General features: G+C 39.4%; 1 protein-coding gene across 2 annotated transcripts in view; it reads right to left on the bottom strand.

Moving 5' to 3' along the window:
• fnbp1l (formin binding protein 1-like) overlaps window positions 1–23,241 on the bottom strand; it is a 145,422-nt gene that overhangs the window by 67,027 nt on the left and 55,154 nt on the right. For both annotated transcript variants that reach the window (XM_059983923.1, XM_059983924.1), the window contains exon 2: window positions 3,778–3,893. In XM_059983923.1, the coding sequence (XP_059839906.1) occupies window positions 3,778–3,893 (116 nt within the window). The remainder of the gene's footprint in view (window positions 1–3,777; window positions 3,894–23,241) is intronic.

The following is a 23,241-nucleotide window of genomic DNA, read 5'->3' as shown; positions in this document are numbered from 1 at the left end:
AATTAAGGGTTGTGGGGAAAAGGCAGGTAGATGGAGTTGAGTTTACAGACAGATCAGCTATGATCTTATTGAATGGTGGGGCAGGCTCAATTGGCCGAATGGCCTACTCCTGTTCCTATTTCTTATGACATTATCAAACCAATCTTATGCAAGTGAAACAAAATCTGTTGTCTTCAATTCTCCTTGCATTAAATATATTGTTATTTTTCTAATTGCCTGGAATATCTGCATATTAACCTTCAATGAATCTTGCACTTGGGCACTTAGATCCCTTTGGAATTCATTAAAGATTTTGATTTACTTACTGAGAAGCAACTGTACCACAAGTTTAATAATGATCAAAAACTTGTTAATCATTATAGATATTTTCATCTGTAAGTGAACTGTATATAAAATATTGAGATTTTTTAAACCTATTTTGTTGACTTATTATGCATACTTACAAGAAACTGCTCAAAATTTCAGAACTGCCACTTTCATTCTTCTCATAATATCGAAAAGACTTTGTTAGCAAGAACATTAGTGTATAATATAAATAAAAAATGTAACAAGAAAATCTGTACCCTGTTAGTTATGGTAGAGTGGCAACCAAGGGAAGCAATGAAAATATCAAATCACTCATCACAAACAAACAGCTTATTGTGTTTGTGAACAGCATGGTCAGTCTTAGAGCAAATTGTTCCCAAATTTATTACAGCCTTCCACAGTGCCTGCCACATACAAAGAATCAATTACATAAGATTATTTGGAACAGTAGAATCAATATTTAAGTTAATCTTTACTAAAAAGGCAAGCATTCTTCAATAAAGGATCCTTCTTAGCTGGTTTCTTTTTAAAATGTTTTTTTTTAAACTCTTCATGGAAAATTATACAAAGAAAACATTCAAAATTCAAATGTTAAATCTGCCAATACAGAAAAATCTGGAGAAAAACAAAACATTAAAACTCAAATGCTTTGAAAGTTACTTTCAAAATATTTTGGTCTATACACTTAAGAACAGAACATAAGTAAAATAGTACAGCATGGAAAAAGAAACTTCAGACCACTTGTCTGTGCTGACTTTTGATTTTAATCTAACAAATTCCATATGCTTGCATAAAGGTCTGTATCATACTTAGTCATGCGCCTATCTAAATGCCTCAGTGTGACTATCATATTTGCCTTTACCTTCCCCCCTCACTTGGACTTGGCTATTATCTGCCAGCTTTTGTTCCTCCTCCTCCCCCCACCTTTTTATTCTAGCTTCTGTCCTCCTACTTACCTGCCTGAAATATCAACTGTTCATTTCCCTCCATAGATGCTGCCCGGCCCACTGAATTCCTCTAGCATTTTGTGTGTTGCTAAAATTTACATATGCTTTCTTTCTCTTTTTGATTAAACTTAAAATGTCTCATATCATCCAAGGTTCCAAACCTTGCGATTTGTACCTTTCATCTTTGCAGGAAGATGCTGGACCTGAAATTCATCCAATGGCTTTTAAAGGACTCCCCATGTCATATGTGGATTTACTCCAAAGTAGCCACCTGCAAACTAGTTTCTGCTCAACACTATTGTAATCGGTCTTCCTGCAATTTAGCAATGCCTCTCAAGGACCAACTTTTCCTGATCCATAACTATCTTAAAATAATGATCACAAATGCTCCCTCACTGAACTTTTCATCACCTGACCAGGCTCACTTCCTAGTACAAAGTCCAGTATGGCCACTTCTCTAGTTCATCCATTTACAGATGTAAGAAACAGTCTGTGAACTCTTTGCTACTAAATGGTTTTCTGCATTAATTACTCATAAAATGTGGTCTGATTTTCATCCAAGTCACAATAATAGACAAACACAATCTGTCTAAACTAACAGTATGCAAACAATTGTCCAATCATTCAAAGTCCAGGCTGGAAAAAGTATGTGAACCCTTGTATTTAATAATTGGTAGAACTTCCTTTAGCAGCAATAACCAACACCAAATGTTTCCTGTAATTGCGAATCATATTTGCACCATTTTAGACCATTCCTCCATAAAAAAAAACCTTCAGTTCATCAATATTTCAGGATGAGCAGCCCTCTTCAATTGGGTTAGGTCTGGACTCGAGCTTGGCCATTCCAAAACACAAATTTTCTTCTTTTCAAAACTTTCTGTTGTTGATTTACTCGTATTTCAGATCACTGTCTTGTTGCATCTTCCAACTTCTATTAAGCTTTAGGCCACTACCCTGACATTCTCCTGTAAAATATCTTGATATACTTTTGAATTCATTGTTCCCTCAATGATTGCAAGATGTCCAGGCATTGAAGCAGCAAAGAAGCCCCAAACCATGATGCTCCTTCCACCATGCTCCAGTCCTGCTGAAGGGTCTCAGCCCAAAACATCAACTGTACTCAATTCCATAGATGCTGCCTGCCTGCTGAGTTCCTCCAGCATTTAGTGTGTTGTTCACAGTAAAGATGAGGTTTTGGTGTTGGTGTGCAGTGCCCTTTTTCCTCTCAACAGTGATATGCATTTCTGCCAAAAAGTTCAAATTTTGTCTCATCTGTCCACAGAACATTGTCCCAGAAGCATTGTGGAACATCCAGGTGGTCTTTTGTAAACTTGAATTGTGCAGAATTTTTTTTATATAAAAGAGAGCAGTGGTTTCCTCCATGATGTCCTTCCATGAATGCCATTCTTGTTCAGTGTTTTTCCTATAGTCGACACACAAACAGAGCCTTCAGCAAATTCTAGATATTTCTGCAGGTGTTTTGCAGTTACCCTTGGGTTCTTTTTCACCTTCTTCAACATTGCATGTTGTGCTCTTGGTGTCACCTTTTCAGGAAGTTTACTCCTAGGGACTGAATTTCCTCCATATGTGGACAATTTTTCTTGAGACTGATGAACACTCAAGACTTTAGAAATGCTTTTGTAGCCCTTTCCAGCTTCATGCATCTCTACAATTCATCTTCTAAGGTCCTCTGAAAGCTGTTTTGATTGATGCGTGGTGTACGGAAAAAGGTCTTTCTTGAGAAGAGCAGGCTCTGTCAGTAACCTGACTGTGTGTCTTTTTTTTTAAATACCTCTGTACCTCTGCAACTCACAGCTCCAATCTCATTCATTGATTGGAACATCTGACTCCAACTAGCTTTTGAAGAAGGCATTACCCCAGAGGTTCACATTCCTTTTTGAACCTAGAGTGTGATTGTTTAAATGGTGCACTGAGTTTTAGCGAAAAGTAGTACAATTGTTTGTGTTTTCTGAGTTTAAACAGATAGTGTTTGTCTATTAATAAGTCTTAGATGAAGATCAGACCATATTTTATGAGTAATTAATGCAGAAACCAGGTAAATGCAAAGGGTTCACAAACTAATTGCAACCGTACATATTATTTCAAGAAACTCTCCTGGATGCACCCAAGTTCCATCTTGTCTAAGCCCTGCACAAAGAGTCCCAGATATTATTTGGGCAATTAAAATGACACATTACATAAACCTGTTATTTTAACATCGTTCCATCATTGGCCTGCATGCCAGTTTCTCTATCACCCAATGACTACTGGGAAACCCATCACAGTGACTGCACCTTTCATACTTTTGAGTTCAACCTATATGGTCTTGCTAGATGAACCCTCCAAGATTTTCTAAGTTCAGCTGTGATGTAATCCCTCATCAGTAACGGAATATCTCCCACTCCTTACATTCCTATCAAGTCTGAAACAGCTAAGCTCAGGAATACTGAATGGCCACAACCAATTTCGGCAATGGTTACACAACATAGTTCTGACAAAATAGTCACTCAGCACACCATCTTACCTTAACTGTTTTGCATAGCTTTGCTCTATGTCAAGTCTCTCTTTAACAAACTTAGTATATTTTTCCAAGAAGTCAATTCCCCATTGTGTGTGTTTCTCTATGTTGTCAAATTGATCCTAAAAGTAAAACAAAAAAAGTATTAGTCATGGCATTACTGTCAGCTTCAAACATGAACATTAGTGTAGTAATTCACTGCATACCTTCAGATCTTGAACAGCCACAAACAGAACATGTGGAAAAAACATTACTTCCATACATTTGAATTTATAAGCATCAAAAAAAATGTTTAAAATATAGTTTCAGAATCAGGTTTATTATCACCAGCATGTGTTATCTTAGAGCACACACAATACAGAAAGAAAAAAATGATCAAAAATAGTGCAAAGACAGAAATAATATATATTAAAAAAAAGTTCATGGGTTCAATGTCCATTTAGGAATCTAGGGCAGAGGGGAAGAAGCTGTTCCTCAGTCACTGAGTGTGTGCCTTCAGGATTCTGTACATCCTTCCTTAAGAAAAGGGCATATCCTGAGTGGTGGAGGTCCTTAAAGATAGACACTGCCTTCCCAAGGCACTGCTCCTTGAAGATATCTTAGATACCATGGAAGCTAGTACCCAAGATGGAGCTGACTAATTTTACAAATTTCTGCAGCTTCCTTCCATCCTGTGCACTAGCCCACTTCCACCCTCCCCACCCACCTCCATACCAGACAGCAATGCAGCCTATCCGAATGCTCTCGACTGTACATCTACAGTAGTTTAAGTGTTTTACTTTCAAACCAACTCCTAAGGAATCAAAGCCGCTGTCTTGCCTTCTTTATAGCATTGATAGTTAGGCCCCTCAGATACCTCGATACCCGCAAACTTTAAATTACTCACTTTGTACATCTCTGACCCCTCCATGAGGATTGAGTTCTTTTGAAATGTAACAGAAAAATGCAACAGCTCCGTACAGTTAACAGAATAATGGGCAGGAATGGAAAATATATATCACGGCTAAGATTAAATTTCTACCAAAAAACTCTATTCAAACTGTTACTTATAGCAATATGGAAACATGAGGAAATCTGCAGATGCTGGAAATTTAAGCAACACACACAAAATGCTGGTGGAACACAGCAGGCCAGGCAGCATCTATAGGGTGAAGCACTGTCGATGTTTCGGGCCGAGACCCTTCGTCAGGACTAACTGAAAGAAAAGATAGTAAGAGATTTGAAAGTAGGAGGGGAAGGGGAAAATGCAAAATGATAGGAGAAGACAGGAGGGGGAGGGATAAAGCTAAGAGCTGGAAAGTTGATTGGCAAAAGGGATACAGAACTGGAGAAGGGAAAATATCATGGGACGGGAGGCCTAGGGAGAAAGAAAGAGAAGGAGAGCACCAAAGGGAGATGGAGAACAGGCAAAGAGTGATGGGCAGAGAGAGGAAAAAAAGGAGAGGAGAATAAATAAATCAGGGATGGGGTAAGAAGGAGAGGAGGGGCATTAACTGAAGTTAGAGAAATCAATGTTCATGCCATCAGATTGGAGGCTACCCAGACGGAATATAAGGTTTTGTTCCTGCAACCCGAGTGTGGCTTCATCTTGACAGCAGAGGAGGCCATGGATAGACATATCAGAATGGGAATGGAACGTGGAATTAAAATGTGTGGCCACTGGGAGATCCTGCTTTCTCTGGCGGACAGAGCGTAGGTGCTATCTCCAATGGGATCCCACTGCTAAGCACATCTTTCCCTCCCCCCCCCATTTCTGCTTTCCGCAGGGATCACTCCTTACGCTCGTTGTCCATTCGCTCCCCCCCCCCCCGCAATCCCTTCCCACCGATCTCCCTCCTGGCACTTATCCTTGTAAGTGGAACAAGTGCTAAACCTGCCCTTACAATTCCTCCCTCACCACCATTCAGGGTCCCAGACAGTCCTTCCAGATGAGGTGACACTTCACCTGTGAGTCGGCTGGTGTGGTATACTGCGTCCGATGTTCCTGGTGCAGCCTTTTATATATTGGTGAGACCTGACGCAGACTGAGAGACCGTTTCGCTGAACACCTACGCTCTGTCCACCAGAGAAAGCAGGATCTCCCAGTGGCCACACATTTCCCAACCTCAGAATGCCTAGAAAAACCTCAGCAAATAACTCTTCAAAATTACCACTGTAATGCAGAGCAACACAAAGTGACAACCATCTTTTACACAATGCAATAAATGACTAGAAATGAAAGCTTTACTAAACCAGTAATGGCAGGTGAAAGATAAACCTTTTATAAAATGAAAGGACACTGCAAAGTTTTATTTTCTTCTTCAAGCACCAAGGGAAAAGAAAGACATCTGGAAATGTAAAATAAAAACAGAAAATACTGGAAATGGTCAGGCAGAAGAGAGAATCAAAGTTAACATCTCTGGTCAATAACCACTTAGAAGAGCTACTATTGAATATGTGCAGCATTTATCTCATTGCAATCTTGTAAATCCACTTCATTGGTTCAACATTTAATTTGAGAAATGGCATTTTCAATAGTTGAATGCTCCCTCTTTAGTAGTTAGAGCATAGATCTAGATCATCTATTCCCACGGATTTCTGATCCAAGTTATGAACAGAAGCAACTTTGGCAATGTAAAATATTAAAAGTAATGGAATACTGCACACATTTGGATTTGTAGGAATTGGTGTGCACATTCTTTATGCCTTCAAATTCTTTTGTTTTTTTCTTTTTAATGTTATATTTTCTATATTTCATACATAAAAAGAGACCAAACAAACAATTTCTACCTCTGCTTTGTTAACCAGCAGGGGGCCACATTGACTAACTCACAGAACCACAGGAAATACATACAAATGGAGTGGTGACCTACATGATGCCAGAGCCATGACACTTAATACCTCTAACAACATTTGGTAGAACCCATCCTAAATTACAGCCAACTTGTGTAACTTTTTAATAAGCCACTCATCCAATGCATAGGTTCCTTAGAGGCCAAACCCAACCTAAATTACAGCCTACTTTATAACATTTTAATGAGCAGCTCATCGAATGGATGCTTCCTTCAAGGGCAAACCTTTACTTCCGGTTTAAGATGGCGCTGGTAAACATCAGTGACTTCTGGCTGGTGACTAACAAAACAAGGATAGCAACTAAATACTTTGTTAACCACACTTTTTCTGGCAAACAGTCAGAGTCTGACTTCCCTTTGGCGGGGCGAAGTTAAAAGGCGCTAAACAGCGATTTCTTTGCTTGCATCTTCAGAAACAGCTTTATTTTGATCTTTGACAACTCTTTTTTTTCCTTTTCGAGGTTCTTTTGAAGACCCTGACCTGGAGTTACACTCCGACTTTGGTTCTTTGTGGGAATGAGACCCGCTCTCAGCGCCTCATGACCATCCGTTTTTTTGATATCTCAAGAACACAGGCTGGAAGATGAGCGTGCCTTCAGGGTTCCAGGATTTCGTGGCCCTGGGGATGTGCTAATTCTAGGCCGGTGCCCCTGACTGAAGCGTTGCAGGAGAACACGGAACAAGGGGAGCAGCGGGTTAGCTGATGGGGATTGTGTGCCTGAAGAGCTGGCACCTTTATGGTGCCGACTCTCTGGGTGCAGAGCTCAGAAAAAGCAATGCAACACACTTTTTTTAACACTGTAAATCAGCAAGCTGTTTGTTATGTCTCCCCTCTCGCTATGAAACAGGTTCACATCCTTTTCCTTTATTTGGGGGAGGGGGAGAAAGGGGAGAGACAAAGACACCGTGATACGTCCAATTATTGGGTGAATGAGTAGTTTTGGGGGTACCACAAGACTGCCTTTATTGCTGTACACCGGAGTGCTCGGTGGAGAGTGCAGATGTTTTTTTGCTGGTGAGGATGGGGGGGGGGGGGGGGGCAGTGGTCATTGCCTTGCAGTTGCTTGTGTGGGGGAGGTGCAGTTGGGAGGGGGGGGATTTGGGGTTTTAACATTTTAACTGTCATTCATTCTTTGGGGCACTCCTCTGCTTTCATGGATGTCTGTGAAGAAGAAGAATTTCAGGATGTATATTATACAAAATGCACCTATTGACTTGGGGGCAATTTGATGTGGCAGTACCATGGCGGTGGTCCCGTTACCGAGAGCATGGAAGAGTGTGAAAGGTTGGGCACAGGTTGAATCAAAGCCGCAAGGTCTAGGCCCCGGAGCCTATCAATACGAATGAATCAGTTGTTCGGTCTGAGATTTAAGCGCTGGCCCAGACCGCAAAAGTCAAAGTATTGAGGCCTGAGGCAAGGGGCGAGCCAATTCAAATTGCTGTGTGAAGCACAAGAACCCAATGTACAGACAGAAAGTTAAGTGAAAAAGTCAGGGTATCAGGGCCTGAGGCGAGGCACGGGCCAGTTCAGATTGCTGCTCCACAATATTTACTTGGCTCTGCGTGGAACTATGGGACTCCTTACAGACCAGTTCAGAAACATTATCTGCTTGCAGTTACTGTTTGATTGATTTTTTTTTTCATTGTACATTGCGTTATTTTATTGTTTTTTAAGGGTTCTTTTTATGGGCATGATGTAGTTTTTTTTAATTTCTGCACACTGGGAGCCAGACATTTTTGGGGGGTGTCTTTGTTTCGTGGCTGCCTGTTAGAAGATGAATCTCAAGGTTGTATTATGTATACATTGATAATAAATGTACTTTGAAGTTTGAATAAATAGTATTTTGTTATTACAGCAATGCATAGATCATCCCTAGTAACTCCTGCATAGTGAGCAGTTAATTCTGTTGTTGTAAAACAACAGTAGAATGACTTAGTAGCAGCTGATATGTTGGGAGAATGGGTAATTAAATAATGCAGCAAAAAAATGTCAACGTTGTGATGTTTCTTGGCCACCTCAATGCTAAAATATTAGCAAGTGCTCTTTAACTACAAATACTGCCTCTTTGAGGCCTGACATGATCAAGGGTGTAATTTACAAACAATTACATTGGAAAGTCCTTGGGAAAAGAAGACATGAATGTCTTAGCTGAGGGCAACTGTTAATGGCTTAAATGATAACTGCAAAAAGATTGCCTATAATCTGGAATTCTACAGTATGCAATTACTATCAAAAGCCCATAACTCATTATTAATTACTCAATCAAATCCCTTCAAGTCTTTATATACTCTCAGTTATTAGCAGAGTCAAAGTCATGAGCTATATGTGACTTTACCTACACCAGTGTTTCATGTCAGGAGAGAGGGGCAGTGGAGGGCTACAGTACATTCCCATTAAACTATTTCCTTTAATGCCAAGCTGGAATAACAATCAAGAAATGAGTTGAAAAAATGCAATGACTTTTTTTCTTTTTCTCCACAAAATCCAGAAAAAGAATTAAGTTTAATATCACTGGCATACATTATGAAATTTATTGTTTTGTGGCAGCAGTACATTAAATACATTAAAACTGCAAATTACAGCAAATATATATAATTAAAGTTAAATAAATAGTGCAAGAAGAGAAAACAAAGGTAGTGAGATAGTGTTCATAAGTTCAATGACCATTCAGACATCTGATGGCAGTGGGGAAGAAGCTATTCCTGAATCATTGAGTGTGTGCCTTCAGGATCCTGTATCTCCTCTCTGATGGTAGCAATGTGAAGAGGGCATGTCTTGGGTGATGGGGTTCCTTAATGAAGGAAACCACCTTTTCCAGGCATCGTTCCTTGAAGATGCCTTGGATGATGGGGAGGCTAAAGCCTAGATGGAGCTGGCTGAGTTTACAACTTCACACACAAAATGCTGGGGGAACTCAGCAGGCTAGGTAGCATCTACAGCGAGGAATAAACAGTCGACCTTTCGGGCTGAACCCCTTCATCAGAACTAACCTATTGAGTTTCCTCCAGCATTTTGTATGTGTTGCTCTGGATTCCACTACCTCTAGAATCTCGTGTTTATTCCATGAGTAAATTTTATTCCATTTCTCAATTTTCTGGGTGTTTATTTGTGATTTCTACAAAGTTGAATTTTGGCCAATGTGAATAGCCATAACATGGGGAACGTCTGAACTGTAATTCCATCAGGAGTCATTAGGTAGTGTGGAAATATCTTAAGAATGACTAAATTACCAGTTTATCTTAATTAGAATTTGACATTTATGGAATTGCATGTTTTTTTTCTTCTGGAGCTGCAACAGAAATACTAAAAAGTGAATAACTTTTAAAGATCTATCCTGAAGTTTATTCCATTAGCTGCATAAACCAGAACCATATTCCACATCTATCTAGAAGACTGCAAATTAATAAAACTGAAAACATTTTTAAAAAGCTTGTGGAGTAAATAATTAGTGGGTTGCCTCAGGGTTGTCTCTTATTCATAATTGATGTAAATGACTTGGATATGAATGTACATGGCATGATTAGTAAGTTTCTGATAATACTGAATGAGAGGGTCTTGCTGATAATGATGCAGATTACAAAGAACTCCTGATTAGTTAAGCAGATGGGTTGAAGAATAAAAATTTTACATTGGTGTTCTGTAATCCTTCTAGCATCAGCATTTCTTTATTGAGCATATCTAACTTGTAATCTTGCACACCTATACATGTAATTCACAACGGACTAAATTGAAAAAAGTCCTGGCTTCTGCATTCAGCTTAATGAAACCTAAAATTCCATGTATTTCTAACTAAGTTACGAAAAGATTCAAAATCACAAACATCAAATTTCAGCTTTACAGCTATTTCCCAATATTGTGAACAGAAAAGTAATAAGACCATCCGTCAAAACTCAAAACAAGAGTCAGAGCTGGTCAGTGAGACTCATTGTGGTCTGAAAGTCTGCTTCCAAGTCCTCACCAATCAACAATCACTCACAACAGTCTTTATTCTCTCCATATTCCATCAATTATATTACCAGCTCACAAGCCCCAAGTGTCCCAGCCTTGCCTAACTCTACTACTCACCCACACACTAGGGACAATTTACCACAACCAATTAACCTACCAACCTGAATGTCTTCATGATGTAGGAGAAAACCCAAGTGTTCACTAAGAGAATGTGCATTCAGAAAGTAAACAGAACATTTTAAAAAATGATATTTGGTGGCCACACCTTTTTTGCCTTTCATACGACTAAAGTTCACTTCTGACTCAAATTGCTCCTGGCAAAGCATTGCAGCATAGATCTGGGAGGGAGGAAATTAGGTTTCAATATTCTTCCTGCAGTTCAAAACAAGTGAAAGCAAAAAGACACCAAGCATTACTTATTAACTGGCAATGGCATTGCAAGGTCACTCACCAGCCAAAATGTCACCACAAATCTTTAAAGTAAAACTACGCCCTACTGATAGATTCAGAATATCTTCAGAAATTAGTACAGCTGCGTAATAAAATTCTGCTTTATTTTTGCAACAATAGTACTTCAATAGCTGATAAACACAGCACATCAATAGAAACAAATAATACTAATGCTTCATTAATATAGAATACAAGAATGATCAAGTGATTTAGTGACAAATATAGACAATCCATACTCAGTTTTGAAAGTCATTATTTTAAATGAGGCAAGAGCTTGCAGCAAGAACAAAACAAAAGCACCATGAAAGTAAAGATTGAGCACCCTTGTCCAAATTGCTTGTGGAGTTTTGGATTTTGGGTGATTTTGGAGCATCGATAAGATAGCTTGCAGATGGGACCCCAGTCCAAACACAAAATCCAATTATATTACATATACAACTATGTACAACTGGTGTAAAGCTCAGAATGAACAATCCATGGTCAGAGCACAGTCTGATGTGATAGTGCTCCACAAACTGTCAGAGTTGAATGACCACCTCCAACCGCGCCCATTACTGGGTTCCAGCTCTGCGATTGGCTTCACATTCTGCCACTGATTTCAAACAGACACCTGTTCCACGGCAACTACAATAGTAGGGGTGTAGTTTTATATAATTTTTTTTAAATCTTATGCATGAAACAATTACCTGAATTTTCAGTTCATTATGATAGATTTTTGCTTGTTTTATGATCAACATACTGTTAAGCAGCATATGTTTACTCTGACGCTGATGAATCCACTCTTTCAATACATGATTGAGATACTAATTTTTTGCTTTATGCAGTGTTTTTCTATTTTTAATTAACTTTTGTATATTACACATGTGTGGTCACTTCTCAGACCCATCTGTGGTGCGCAGAGATTTGCACATTGCCTGGGAACATTCCCAGCACCTTTTGGAACTTTTCATTTGTGACGCCATGTCAGCATTCAAAAAACGATTCAGATTTCAGAAGTTTTCTGATTTTAGAATTTCGGGAAATACTCAACTGCTGTTGTTTACAAACTACATTAATTAATTGAATTACTTGACAATTGAGCACTTTTTCCCCCAGTTCAACATGGACCATGTCGATTTTGAAATTTGAGCAATTATTGCAAAATCAAATTACCTCTTGCATGCAATTAATACCAAATAAGTAGAATTTCCTTTCAATACAATTTACCACTGCACAGTCCAGTTGGAAACAGGGTCCAGTCTTCGAACTGAGGAAATTCTTCACATTATGGGGCATTAGATGGGACAAATTCACAATAATCTAGTAATTCTAAAGAGGGCATCTGCAAGGTGCCATGGACCATTAGCAATAGAAGAAATGTATAGCCTGACAATCTATAGCTTCAAAGCCCAGCATACCTTTGAATTTACAATTACAATCAGCCACAAGAATTAACTGTGGCTCAATGAGCAGCACCAGGCACACCTAAAAGACCTGCCAACTTGGTGAGACTGTAACATAGGATCATGTGCATACAATACTCCTAAATCAGTTTGCAAAAAACTCATCAGTCCCACAACCAGATGATAAAATTAAGCTCTGAAGTTCTGCCACACCTGATTGTGAATGGTCGTGGACAATCAAATAGCTAATGAAATGCAGCCTTCAAATACATGGTTAAAACAAGGTCTTTCATTTGCAATGACTTTCTCTCAAAGGACAAATGCTGCTAACAAAACTACATCCTTTGAACCATGCTGCAGTTCTATATACCCCAGTTAACTGTCTAAAGAAAACAATTCCAAACTATCTAATTTGCCCTCATGGCTAAAACTCTACAGTTATGGCAATATCCTTGTTTCTCTCCTTTGTACCAACTCTGTCATTATTACACCATTCCATAATGTGATGGCCAGAATTCAACTTTAGCTCTGTGGCTTAACCTAGTGTTTAATATAACCTTTAAAATTATCTGAAGAATTTGATGCCTTATCGTAACTATTTTATAGTCTTGCCTTGTTAAGAGTCAGGGAGTAGTGAATGGGTCTCTTTATACTTCCTGCTTTTTATTAAATATTCTTATGTGTAATTTGTCACCAGCATGTGCTAAATCATTTCTCCAAAACCTACTGTACTTGCTGATTTCCTGCTCAGCCGGCCGCCCACTGACATCTTCCTACAGTCTATAGCTTTCCTCTCTTCATCAATCATTCGGTCAATATTGCTCATCTCAGCACATATCTTAAGTGAAGTTCCTAGATCAAGCCAAAATTATCAATATACTGTATGCCAAGAAAATTAAGGGATGTGGTATTAAGCTCTCTCTCGCTCTAATAATTCATGCTTTACTCAATATCTTTCCAATAATTTACCCAACAATGAGTTGACGAAAAAAAACTAATTCCTTTCTCCCAGTTGGTGGAGAAATCTGGAAGAAACAAAAGAGGGATCCATGTAAACTGTTGCTTAATTTTTGTTCAAATGGATTGAGACAACTGTTAGCCATCCAGCTGAAATCAGGAAACACTGCTCATGTGCTTAAGCTGCATGTTATTGTAATGCAACTAATGAATTATGATTTACTATCGACTATAAGCTCTCAAAGATTCCCTTATCAATACTAATTGCACTTGAATTATTTAAGTGGTATTTCCTAATACTACTGACTGACTGCAACATTTTCTAGCATACCCTTTCATAAATGCCACTGATGAGGAAGCGATTTGGAAATGTCTAAATAGAAAAATGCACCAAAATAGGTCACACAGTTTTTCAGAATTTTAAATTATCCATCAGTATTTTTGTACCATATCATCTTTGTGATATGACTAAGCTGATTATTATAGCACCAAACCACCTAAAATATACAAAGAATCAAATAATTCACAACATAGTCTGACCACCTTAAACAATGATAAAGTCTTGATGTTTCTAAAAGCAGATTTAAACATTTTGTGGAATTTATTTTACATCACTACTGCCATGATAAGAAGCAACATAAAATATATATTTTTTTAAAAAGTAATAGCATAAAGCATTTGAAAAATATCAGGGTAGCACATTTTAGCTCTGATTTCCAGCTGTAACTGAAACATGGAACAGGTAGACAAGATGGCATAATAGCAGTCAGGACAATGAGTTTTACAGTTAAGAGGTCACGGTGTGGTTGCGCTGGATGCTGGTGAGGCTGCACTTCAACTATTTGTTTGCCTTACTCTAGAAGAGATGTTTTTAAACTGGAAAGAGTGCAGATGAGATTTTCAAGGAGGCTGTAAGAACTTGATGGTCTGACTCAAGGGAGAAATTGGACAGGCCAGGACTTTAGTCCTTAATACATAGGAGACTCAGGTGATTTTATTCAGGTATATGAAATCATAAGGAGAATAGATAAGGTGAATGCACTCCGCCTCCCCCCCCCCCCCCCACCCATGTTTGGTGAATCAAGTATAATGTGAATGGGAAATGATTTAACAGGAACTTAAGTGGCAAATTTCTTTCTTTCTTTTTACACAGAGGGTCATACCTATGTGGAAAGAGCTGCAAGAAGTAGTAGTGAGACAGGTATAGTAACAATTTTTAAAAGGTGGAAAGGTTTAAAAGGTTGTGGAACAAATTCTGGCAAATGGGACTAGTTTGGATGAGTCCACACAGTTTTGAAATATATTGATGATCTGCATCACATCAGAATTAGAAGCAAATTTACTCCTACTGACTTATATGACATGAAATTTGTTATTTTGCAACAACAGTACAGTGCAAAGATAAAATTACAAATAAAAATAAAGAGTGCAAAAATAAGATAGTTTTCATAGACTGGTCAGAAATCTGATGGAGAGGAAGATACAGTTTTTGTATCATTGAGTGTGGAACTTCAGCCTCCATTACAACCTCCGTGATGATAAAAAAGAGGACACATCCCAGATGGTAGGAGGTCCTTAGAGACAGGTGCTGCCTTCTGGAGGCACTACTTTTTGCAGATGTCAAAAAGGGCTGTGTCTGTGATGGAGCTAGCCTCTAGCTTCTGGCGATCTGTTCATTAAGCTTCCATTACTAGTTTGCTCTGCAACCAAAATCAGAAAGATCTCCACTATATACCTATCGAAATAAGTGAGAGTGGTGACATACCAAATCTCCTCAAACTGCTGATTGAGCAGAGATGGTACCAGGCCTCTCAGTGATTACATCAATGTGTTAGCCCAGGATATATTCTCAGATGTTAAAGCCCAGGAATGTGAAGCTGCTCACCTTTTCACCACTGATCCCTCAAGGTCAAAGTCGAGTTTATTGCCATATGCACAGGTACTATTATGTACAGGTGCAATGAAGAACCTACTTGCAGCAACATCACAGACACATGGCATCATATAAGCAGCATTAACAAGAAAAACATCACCTGGTGTGATCTCCCAAAATCCCATTTTTGAATCAATCAATCCCTTGGTCTCATCAATGCTGAGTGAGAGGTTATTGCTGTGATATCACTCAATTAGCTGATCTAGCTCACTTTTGTATGCATCTTCCTTATCATTTGAGATTCTATTAGCAACAGTGGTGTTTTCAGCAAATTCAGAGATGGCATTTGAGCCAGACAATGAGTGCAAACAGTATAGCAGTTGGCTAACCAGGGATTGCTTATTTTGATTGCTAGTGAGGAGGAAATGTAATTACCAATCGAGACTGACTGTGGTCTCATGATAATGAAGTAATAGATCCTGGTTTAAGGGCAGTAGGTACACATAGCTAAAAAATACTTAAATGCAAAAATATTACTTGGAAGAAATAAAATGAGGCATATTGTTGCTGAAATATCAGATGCACACAACTTAGAATCCACATCCACACCATGGGCTACCTTCCAAGTGGCATAGCTTTGAAGCAGTAAATGTTTGCAAGAGTGTAACTTCTTGGGCAGTTCCTGGAACCAAGAGTAACTTGGAATTCCACAAATCTAAAGTGTTCTTTTAATTCCCATCACATACAAGAGAAAATCTGCAGATGCTGGAAATCCAAGCAACACACACAAAATGCTGGAGGAACTCAGCAGGCCAGGCAGCATCTATGGGGGAGAAAAGTACAGTCGACATTTCGAGGAGATAAGGTGAGAGAGGGAAAAGGGGATGGGGAATGGTGAAGTGGGGGGGGGGGGGCATTGTGGATGTGAAGTAGCTGTGAAGTTACAAGCAGTCACAGACTCAGCCAAAAGGCCAATGGCACTTCATGCAGCTTGCAGGTAAGGAAGTTGTGTGTTTCTTCTATTATTTATGCATATTCTCCACATTCTTATGTCATGGAGATAACATTGCTGCAGGTTAAGCATAAGAGCAGCATGGGAATATGATACTGTTAATACTATGGCTAACTGTCAAAGAATTGGTACACTCGGCATCACAAGTACTTTTCTAGAGCTTCATAAGATGTCTCTTGTTATTGTTCATGTTTATGACACATAAAATAGAATTTGGAACACATGTATAAATTAATCTACCACTAAATTTATGATATAAGGTCTTAGTTTTTACTCATATGGACAAATAATATGCCTATTCACTGGAGACAGTAGTGGATTTCATAACTGATGTCAACTTTCACCAGAGGTGACCGCCAAGGTATGGAAAATGATCCAGAGTCTTGCTTTAGATTTTGATCACTTCGTAATAACCTGAAGCAAGGCTGAATCAAGGCAGATGGGAACAGTTTAGAAGTCCATTTCAGAATGTGCACAAGAAAGCACAAGTACATACTGTGTTGCAACTCTGGTAAACACTTTATCTAAGACAGTGGTAGAGAAAAACCTTTGCAATGACCTGCCCCGTGATAGGCAGAAGATACATTAGGCATGTTTTCTTCTCCTCAGAAAATAGAAATGAGGTTGGGGAATTTGCAGCAAAAGTACTTCACCATAATTTCATGCTTATGATGACAGTTTATCTGCTTCAGGGGCCTTGTTATTTAGAACTAGGAATATTGTTATACTAGGTATACAGTTGAACAAAGTACAAGTAGTTTGATCAGGAGATACTTGTAATTTTTCCCCAGGTGCTCTAATTTCCTCTCACAGTCCAAAAACATAGCAGGTAGGTTAACTGGACATTGTAAACTGCCCCATCATCAGTGTTAATCGAGGTTGTGGGTTGCTGGAGCAGCATGGCTCGAAGGGCCTACTGCACAATATATCGCTAAAATAAATAAAGTATATACATTTCTTCCTTGAAACTATGGAATGTAATAGTTAAAAAGGTAGGCTTGACCAAAATGTATAAACCAAAACCAGTCACCATTAGGACAATCACTCTCAACAGGAAGTGATACAGCAGTCAGCTCTGCAAACAAAGCCACTTAGATTATTGGTATACAAAATCCATCCATGCTTTTGCTTATTCATCAAATAGATTTCATTATCATAACAGACAACAGTCCCAGGGAGACCGTCTGACTTGAGCATTAAGGAAAGATGAATTACAAGTACGTCTAAACTTTCACTTACCAACGTTATGCATATTCAAACAATAAATTTTCCTGACAAAGCAGGAACAGATCCTTTTAAAGTTAATTGAGCTGTTAAAGAATTCAACCGTGCAGTATTCCTCAGAATTTACATTGGCAAAATCAGCTCTCTGACATTGAGCCTTGACACATTAATATCCTCTTGACAAATCATTTGGATTCTATGAAGATGATATCAATGATCTAAATTCTTCACTTTACCATCATGAACAGAACCCTGAGAGTTCAGAATTATCTTTTATTAGGATAGTTGTTAGATATTAGGAAACAAAAATATTCAAATTACTGAGTATCATTAATATGGCAAGAAATTTGCCGCATTATTTAAACTGCTACTTTTGCGCACGTGGCCCCTCTGCTGCGGGGGTAAATTGGTGCTCAGTTCAGCCATCGGCAGGTAGACAATCAGGTGAAAGATCACAATGAGGTAAATTCTGAGATCAAGTGTCCATTTTATCATACTAGGGAAACACACCAGTAGTCTTATATTAGCAGGGTAGATGGTGGTATATGCTTTCAGGCTCCTGTTTCTTCTACCCGATGGGAGCAGAAAGAAAAGAGAATGGCCAAGGTGGTTGAGATTTTGATTCTGCTGGCTGGATTACAGAGGCAGTGAGAAGTACAGACAGAGTCCATGGAAGGGTAGCTGACTTCCTGATGTGTTGAACTGCGCCACACTCTCTGCAGTTTCCTGTTACCGTGGGCAGGGCAGATGCTGTACCAAGCCATGATATATCCATATGGGAGGATTTCTATGGTGCATCAATAAAAATTGGTAAGCATTGATGAGGAATCACAATTACAGATTATGAGCCAAGAAATGTAAGACTGAGAAAAGGAAGAATTAGTTCAACTTAACTAGAAGAATTGCCTCCACTAAAGACTGTAGAGGCCATGTACATTGAATGTATTTTTAAAAATGTATTATTACATATTAGATGCAAAAATTTAATTGAATATATCTTCTAGTTTTAGATGGCTCTGCTGAAGCTCAGTGACTACTTGCCAGTGACAAACAAAACATTTACTAACTACTTTATTAATCATACTTTTTCCTGGTAAAACGAACACCTCAAACAGTAGCCTGCAACTTCCCTTTCGGAGCTGAGCTTCTGAATCGCCTGTATAATCTAGCATTTTTGTGATGTGAACTGAAGTCTCAAAGGTGCCGGATGGTTGCAACATGGTGTGTACAGGCTGAATTGAAGCGGCTTGGCATGGGCAGGAGAGCAGGAAATGAGGCAATGTTTGCCCATTGCTAGAGAGGATCTGGATGTCATTCGATGTGGCTGAACCATGACAGAACTGAGGAGAGGCAGAGGTGGAGCCTGGGGCCCAAGAGCGAGGAAAAATCCGAGGTTTGATGGATTTGAGCACCAGGCCTATTCAAGGCGGCGTGCACCAGGCCCAAGAATGTTTCGGAGTGGTTGGGCCCAAATCCAAGAGCAAGGAACGACCCAAGGTTTGGATGATTTAAGCGCCAAGCCAGATTGAAAAGGTCAGGGTGTCAAGGCCGGTGGTGAGGGAGAGCCTGGTTCAGTTCGCTGGTCCACAGGGCGAACTCGTCTCTGCGCTGAATTAAGGCTGTGACCTGCAATTAATAGGCTCCTAAATTGGCTATGGACTCAATTTCATGAAATTCAGTTCTGAATGCTATTTTCTTATCATTATTATTTACACAATTCGTTTTTTTCCATCTGCACATTGGGTGTTGATGGTTTTCTTTCTTTTTAAACGGGTTTCTTTGTTCTGTGGGTGCCTGGAAGGAGACTAATCTCAAGGTTGTATATACTATATATACTTTTATAACAAATGTACTTTGAACTTCGAAAATCTTTGTTGCTAATTTATTAAGCACATGGGCCTTACCCCAGAAGAGTGCATTTGATTTTTTTAGTAGCACATTATGAAACAACATTAACAATAACACAGCTATTGGTTACACACCACAATTTTTACATTCTGCTAATTACTCAAGATACAGCTAGCTTGCTAAAATACATTCAGTATTTAAAAAATAGGTTTCAATAAAAATATTCCTTCCTTCCAAGCAACACAAGTTAATTGAAAAATGCAGCATAATTAATTATTCAAAGGGCTTAGTGCCAGACAAGATGTCCTAGAGCAGTTTAACTTTGAATCCATTCTCTTGCAGCTTATTAAACATGATCTCAGCCAGTAAAACCCTAGGGACATTCCTTGTCTCCACCTTGCACAACAGACAGCAGCAATATCATCGAAGGCTTAACAAAAAAACAAATCATTCAAACTTGTCTGGGAGATTGCAGCGAGAATGTACAGCACTGAACAAGCACGGATAACTTCCACCTCAGGGTTGTTGTCAAACGATTACTCCACAATGTAACAAATAACAGTAGATACTTATTCGCACAATTCATCTGCTTCAGGTCTTCAAGACCAGAAATTTTAAAAAAAGAAAATCAGATACAGATTTCCCATAATGGGAAATTACAATTTCCAGTATGTTCAATTCACTGACCAGTTTCAAGTCTACCAATAATATTATGTATAAACATGAACAAAATAGCATGGAACTTGAGGAAAATGTAGACAGTTCCACAAGAACTTTCAGCATTAACCAAGTTAAATGAGAGTTTGGAAGTTATGCAAATACATACACATAAATTTCTATCTTGATGACAAAATCTCTGCAATTTGCTGCTAGGCTCCAGGTGAAGCTAGTCATAGAGAGAACATGCAAACTCCAGAAACACTTCCTCATCTAATATTTTGCAAATTTCAAGATTCTACATTTGCTCCCTCAACTAAGTCATGAATATACATTGTGACTAGCTGGGGTCCAAACATTAAATTAACCTCTGCCTGCCACGTATTCCTGTCTGTAAACCAGTTCTCTACCTATAGCTATACATTGTCTTAATGTCAGCATTTTAATTTTGAAAACTAATTCTTGTGAGATCTTGTCCAATGTCTTCTTAAAGTCCAAACATCTTATCCACTCTACTAGTTACATCCACAAAAAAACAACAGGATCGCCCAAGGTCACCCTTTTATAAATCCATGCTGACTGAGCATAATCCTGTACCCACTTTGAAACAGAATAACTCTACACCTATGCAAATTCCCACAGCACCCGTCAACCATTATCTCTCTCAGAGGCTGATGTCTGAACTTCCTTCAAGAGGGTGAACTCTTGATAGCCATTTGGCTCCTACAGCGTAGTTAGCGGCTAGGGACCAAAATCCTGCTCCAACCAAGTAGTTTGAGTATTCAAAGCCACCTTCAACCTCTCACTGCAGTGGTCTGAGGTTCTCACTTACTTCAAAAGGGCAGTAGTTATTCCAGTACCCAAAAGCATAGTGAGCTGTCTCAATGACTATCATCCAAGCAGCACTCATTACATCTACCAGAGTGAAGTGCTTTGAGAGGTTGGTTTTGACTAGAATGAACTCCTGCCTGAATAAACACCTGGACATGCTGCAATTTGCCCATCGTTCAACAGGTTTTAAAGTGGATGGAAACGCATAGGCTTTCCATTCTAGATAACAGCAAGACATACGCAAGGCTGTTCTCTATTACACCTCAGTGTTCAACGCCATCATTTCCTCAGTGTTAATAATCCAGCTTCACAACTGGGGTTTCTGTAACTGGATCCTTGACTTCCTCATTGGAGATCACAGTCAACGCAGAAAAGTAATAATATTTCCTCCTCAGACTTTCAACATAGATGCACCTCAAATATGTGTTTAGCCCACTTCTCTATTCTATAGTCATAACTATGTGATTACGCATAGCTCAAATACCATCCGTAAATCCCCAATGACACAGCATCAGTAAGATCAAGGAATTCAGGAAGGGTAAGTTGAGGGAACACACACCAGTCATCAGTGAGGGTCAGTAGTGTAAAGAGAGAGCAGTTTCAAGTCCCTGGGTGCCAAAATTTCTAAAACTCTATCCTGGCACAACATATTGATGCAATTACAAAGAAAGCACAGCAGCAGCTATATTTCGTTAGAAGTTTGAGGTGATTTAGTATACCACCAAAGATGCTGGCAAATTTCCACAAATGTACCATGAAGAGCATTCAAACTGGTTGCATCCCAGCTGGAAAGCAGGGGCCATTGCACAGGATCAGAAAAAAATGCAGGAAGTTGCAAATTTAGCCAACTCCATCATGGGAACCAGCTTCTCCAGCATTGAGGACATCTTCACAAAGCAGTGCCTCAAAGAGGCAGCATCCATCATGCTCCAGGACATACCCTCTTCTCATTGCTACCATCAAGGAAGTAGTACAGGAGCATGAAGACACATGCTCAGTGTTTTAATAACAGCTACTTCCCCTTCACCATCAGATTTCCGAATGAACAATGAACCCATGTATACTATGGCACTATTTTTAATCCTTTTTTTTTTAAAAAAGGCACAAGACCAGAGGACATAGGAGCAGAATTAGGCCATTTAGTTGATTTATTATCTCTCTCAACCTAATTCTCCTACCTTCTCCCCATAACCTTTGATACCCTCACTAATCAGGAATCAATCAACCTCTGCTTTAAATATACTCAATAACTTGGCCTCCAGAACCATCTGTGGCAATGAATTCCAGATTCACCACCCTCTAGCTAAAGGAATTTCTCCTCAGCTCTGTTAAGTAAAGTCAAACCAATTTAATTCTACTCTGCAGCAGCTGTGCCCTCTGGTTCTAGAATCACCCCCTGCAGGAAACATCCTCTCCTTATCCAATCTGTCTAGGCCTTTCAATATTTGATAGGTTTTGATTAGATCAGGGGTCACCGACCTTTTTTGCACCGTGGGCCGGTTTAATATTGACAATATTCTTGCAGACCTGCTGACAGTGGTGGGGGGGGGGGGGTGTTAATCATGTCTGAAATATAGGTGATAAGTCAACTAGAAGTACCTTATAAGTGGCTAATATGCTTGATTTAGTTTCTAAAAGGGTTTATCTAACAAATTTAATATTAAACACACAGCACATATTTTCTTCATATGAATATAGTGATAAGTCAATTATAACTCACTTATAAGTCAATGGCATCATAACATTTTAAGTAACATTTGCATATTAAACACACAGTGCATATTTGAACATATAAAATCATTGCAACACACCAGTGAGAGGACAAGGTAAGGGCTGGAGGTCCCCGTACTGGGGCCGTGGCGGTCGCAGTCCAGAGAGAGAGAGCGATCGACCGACTGAGGAGTGCGACAGGTCATGTGCCCACTCTCCTTGTAGGTAGGTAGGATTTATCAGCTGACAAAAGTTTGGCTCGAGGGATGACTTCCAGTAGATCGTCGTGAGGTAGCTGCTCTGCTCCTTACAAAACCCTGAGCCCGAATTAGGTCGTCTGCGAATATTTTAGCACCGGGTTCCCCACGAACATTCGGTGTGCTAAACAGGTTTAGAGGAGGCACCCATCTGTCCACGCTCCAGGCCAGTAACAACAGCATTTCTTGCCGGCTGCGCGAGACCGCCGGTTACCCAAGGCCAACCAGTGATCCCTGGCACTAGGGTATCACTGCGTTTAGGTAACTGATGACTTTGTGTGCATAATGACCTCACGTGCATTCAAGTTCAACAGTGGGCGTGACAAGGAATGAGGAAAGGTGCAGCTGACTCATATAATTTCACATCGCCAAATCATATCATTTCCTTGCGGCCCAGTAGCACATGCTTTGCAGCCCGGTGGTTAAGGACCACTGGATTAGATCACCCTTCATTCTTCTAAACTTTAGCAAATAAAAGCCCAGAGCTAT

This window comes from Hypanus sabinus, chromosome 11 (assembly GCF_030144855.1).
Source record: "Hypanus sabinus isolate sHypSab1 chromosome 11, sHypSab1.hap1, whole genome shotgun sequence".
Classification (NCBI taxonomy): Eukaryota; Metazoa; Chordata; class Chondrichthyes; order Myliobatiformes; family Dasyatidae; genus Hypanus; species Hypanus sabinus.
The sequence above is the reverse complement of the archived record's forward strand: the minus strand, read 5'-3'. Positions and strand labels throughout refer to the sequence as shown.